A 2,718-nucleotide genomic window follows, 5' to 3' on the forward strand; every position below is an offset into this window, starting at 1 on the left:
AGACAGAAGGGCAAATCGGAAAGGACTTAGCTGGTTCTATAACGCGTAAGCTCCAAAAGTCTCGTCCAATCCAGTTGGATCGTATATCATTTCGTTCGCGATCGGCTCTTGACACTGACTGGTATACTAGGTAAATGCCTAATATTCAATAAACAACTCCGAACAACACCCGAATGGCGGTTGAGTATGAGTGGTACTTATTCAAACTTGCATAAAGAAAAACAAACAAAAACCAGCATAATACCGACTCGACACAAAGATTGACTCAAAAACCACTAAGTCGGACTCATGATACAGAAATATGCAGAAAAACATACCTTGGAGACGAGCAAATGATAACAAACCAACGAATTCGGTAAGTATGTAGCTAATTTAGGCCAAGAAATTATTTTTCACATTTTAATAGGGCCTCGCGGCCCGCGACAGATATGACCAAGGGTTTTGCGCCCCGCGGCGCTTTGTTTTTTGAACCGGTTCACTTAGAGGCTTTGACGAGGCACGATGAGAACCATCAATACTCTCGCGGGGTGCAAAAGGCATGTTTTAACAGAAAGTTTCGTGTTTTTATGAAATTTGTGCCTTAGAAAATTTTTAAACTTTTCCCCAATTCATCCCAAAGAATTTCCAAACCCTTTTTAGACATAAACACTTACCTCAAGTGTGAATTCTTCGTATATTCCTGCTTCATGACGGTAATGATTTCCTGCAAAGAACGACACAAGACGCGAAACACAAACTACCGAAAATACGAAATAGGACTCGAAAACACGACTATGACTCAAAATCTAAAAACTCTACAAATGGGATACCACCCTAAGTTCTCAAATACTCAAACACTTACGAAGGATCATGTAGACCCAGCTCACCTCCGTATCCTACTTCACGGGCTCTAGCACTATCAAACCAATTTCAACTCGACTCTCTCTAAACTTCCTCATACTCCTCACAAACTTCGAACTCACTCTCAAGTGGTTTAAACTTAGCCTCTAACCACTCAACGCATTTCTCTAATTCCTCAACCTTTTTACCCGAATGATCCCCACACTTAGGTTCTATCATATCTAACCTAGGATCACTCATTTCATCTCTCTATTTCCTCTCACAACCTTCACTTTCCCCTACCGATGCCACTTCCTCCACTATAGCACTCGACCCTCTCGTTTTAGTGACCTTGAAAACTACTGATTCCTCACATGCTCTAAGTGTGATAGTGCCTAAGAAGACATCTATGAGAGCTTTGGCGGTGCACAAGAATTGTCGTCCTAATATAAATGGTACGTTTTCATCGGCTTCCATGTCTAGCACTACAAAGTCCACCGGGAAGACAAACTTCTCAACATTTACTAGCAAATTCTCTACAATTCCCCGAGGATACTTAACGGTTTTATCTGCTAAAGCGAGGGTCGTACGAGTGGGTTTTAATTCACCAAGGCCTAGTTTTTCATAAAATGAGTATGGCATCATATTAATACTAGCACCAAGGTCGGCTAATGCATGATTTTGAACATCACCACCAAACAAACACGGGATCGTGAAGATACCCGGATCTGTCAGTTTCTCCGGTAGCTTGTTCGTTACCACGGCAGAAAATTTGGCATTTAATGGGACATTTGAAAGCTCTTCTAACTTATCTTTCCCTTTCAGGAGATCCTTTAAAAACTTAACATACTTGGGCATATGCTTTAGAGCTTCGATAATTGGTAGATTGATCTTAAGTTGTTTGAACATATCTAAGAAATGCCTGTATTCTCTAGTATATTTTTTATTCTTAACATGCTCAGGATACGGAATACGAGAATGATCAATCTCAGGGCTCGATTTAAATAGCTCAACCAGCTTTCTATCAACCTTTTCTAACACGGGTTTCTCTTGCTCTAAACCCTCATTCACTGGCTCTTCTACCCTTACCCGGACAGGTGGTCTCTCAATCTCCCCTAGCTCTAGACCCGACCTAGTGGTTATGACTTTCACGTGATGATTTGTTGGGTTGGATTGAGTGTTACCCGAGAACTGACCCGATGGTCATTCTTGCGACTGTCGGGCAATGTCACATACGGACAGCTGAAGATCTAAGAGTGGGATTGCTGATTCTTCAAAAGAAGATCATGCTCCGCTAGCGTTTTCTGTGTGACATGGTCCTTAACAACTAATTGAGAAAGAATTTCCTCAATTCTATCTAAACTACTACCCGAACCCCCACTACCAGACTGACCCTGCTGACCTGAACCTCCACTAGCAAACTGACCCCCTTGATTTGAACCCCCAAACTGACCCTGCCCCTATTTTGATTCGATTGAAAACTAGGAGGATTACCGGAAGATCGCCAATTATTACTACTACTACTACTACTACTACTACTACTACTACTATTATTATTATTATTATTATTATTATTATTATTATTATTATTATTAATATTAAATAAGCTCGTGGGACCCTGATTTTGACCGGTAATGTATTCTACATGTTCCCTAGTAAGCATAGGCCACTTTATCGTACCATGAACCCCCCCCCCCCGCGCGCGCGCGCGCGACAAACCTCACACTTATCTACTTTATTCTTAAGCTCTTGGATCTCTTTGCTCACGTCTCTCTTGAAATTTTCCAAAGTAGCAGCCACCGTAGTCTCCAAGCTAACTTAGTGTCCACCTCTCATAGTGGAGGATGGACTAGGTGCAGGATTGGAATTCCTTTTTGAAGACTATTGTTGGTACTCAGA

General features: G+C 41.5%; 1 protein-coding gene across 1 annotated transcript; it reads right to left on the minus strand.

The window, feature by feature from the left end:
• Positions 1 to 1,089: 1,089 nt before the first annotated feature.
• Positions 1,090 to 2,026, minus strand: LOC110881117. Its single transcript, XM_022129481.1, has 2 exons — positions 2,004 to 2,026; positions 1,090 to 1,951 (listed from the first exon to the last, which is right to left on the minus strand). Exons 1-2 carry the CDS (start codon positions 2,024 to 2,026, stop codon positions 1,090 to 1,092), a joined length of 885 nt encoding a protein of 294 aa, XP_021985173.1.
• Between the last annotated feature and the right edge of the window lie 692 nt (positions 2,027 to 2,718).

The sequence above is a fragment of the Helianthus annuus genome, chromosome 16 (assembly GCF_002127325.2).
Source record: "Helianthus annuus cultivar XRQ/B chromosome 16, HanXRQr2.0-SUNRISE, whole genome shotgun sequence".
Lineage (NCBI taxonomy): Eukaryota > Viridiplantae > Streptophyta > Magnoliopsida > Asterales > Asteraceae > Helianthus > Helianthus annuus.

Coding starts and splice junctions, on each gene's coding strand:
- LOC110881117 (XM_022129481.1), bottom strand. CDS start 2,026: ATGACCATCGGGTCAGTTCTCGG. Junction 1,952..2,003: donor ACCATCGGGTCAGTTCTCGG/GTAACACTCAAT, acceptor CATAACCACTAG/GTCGGGTCTAGAGCTAGGGG.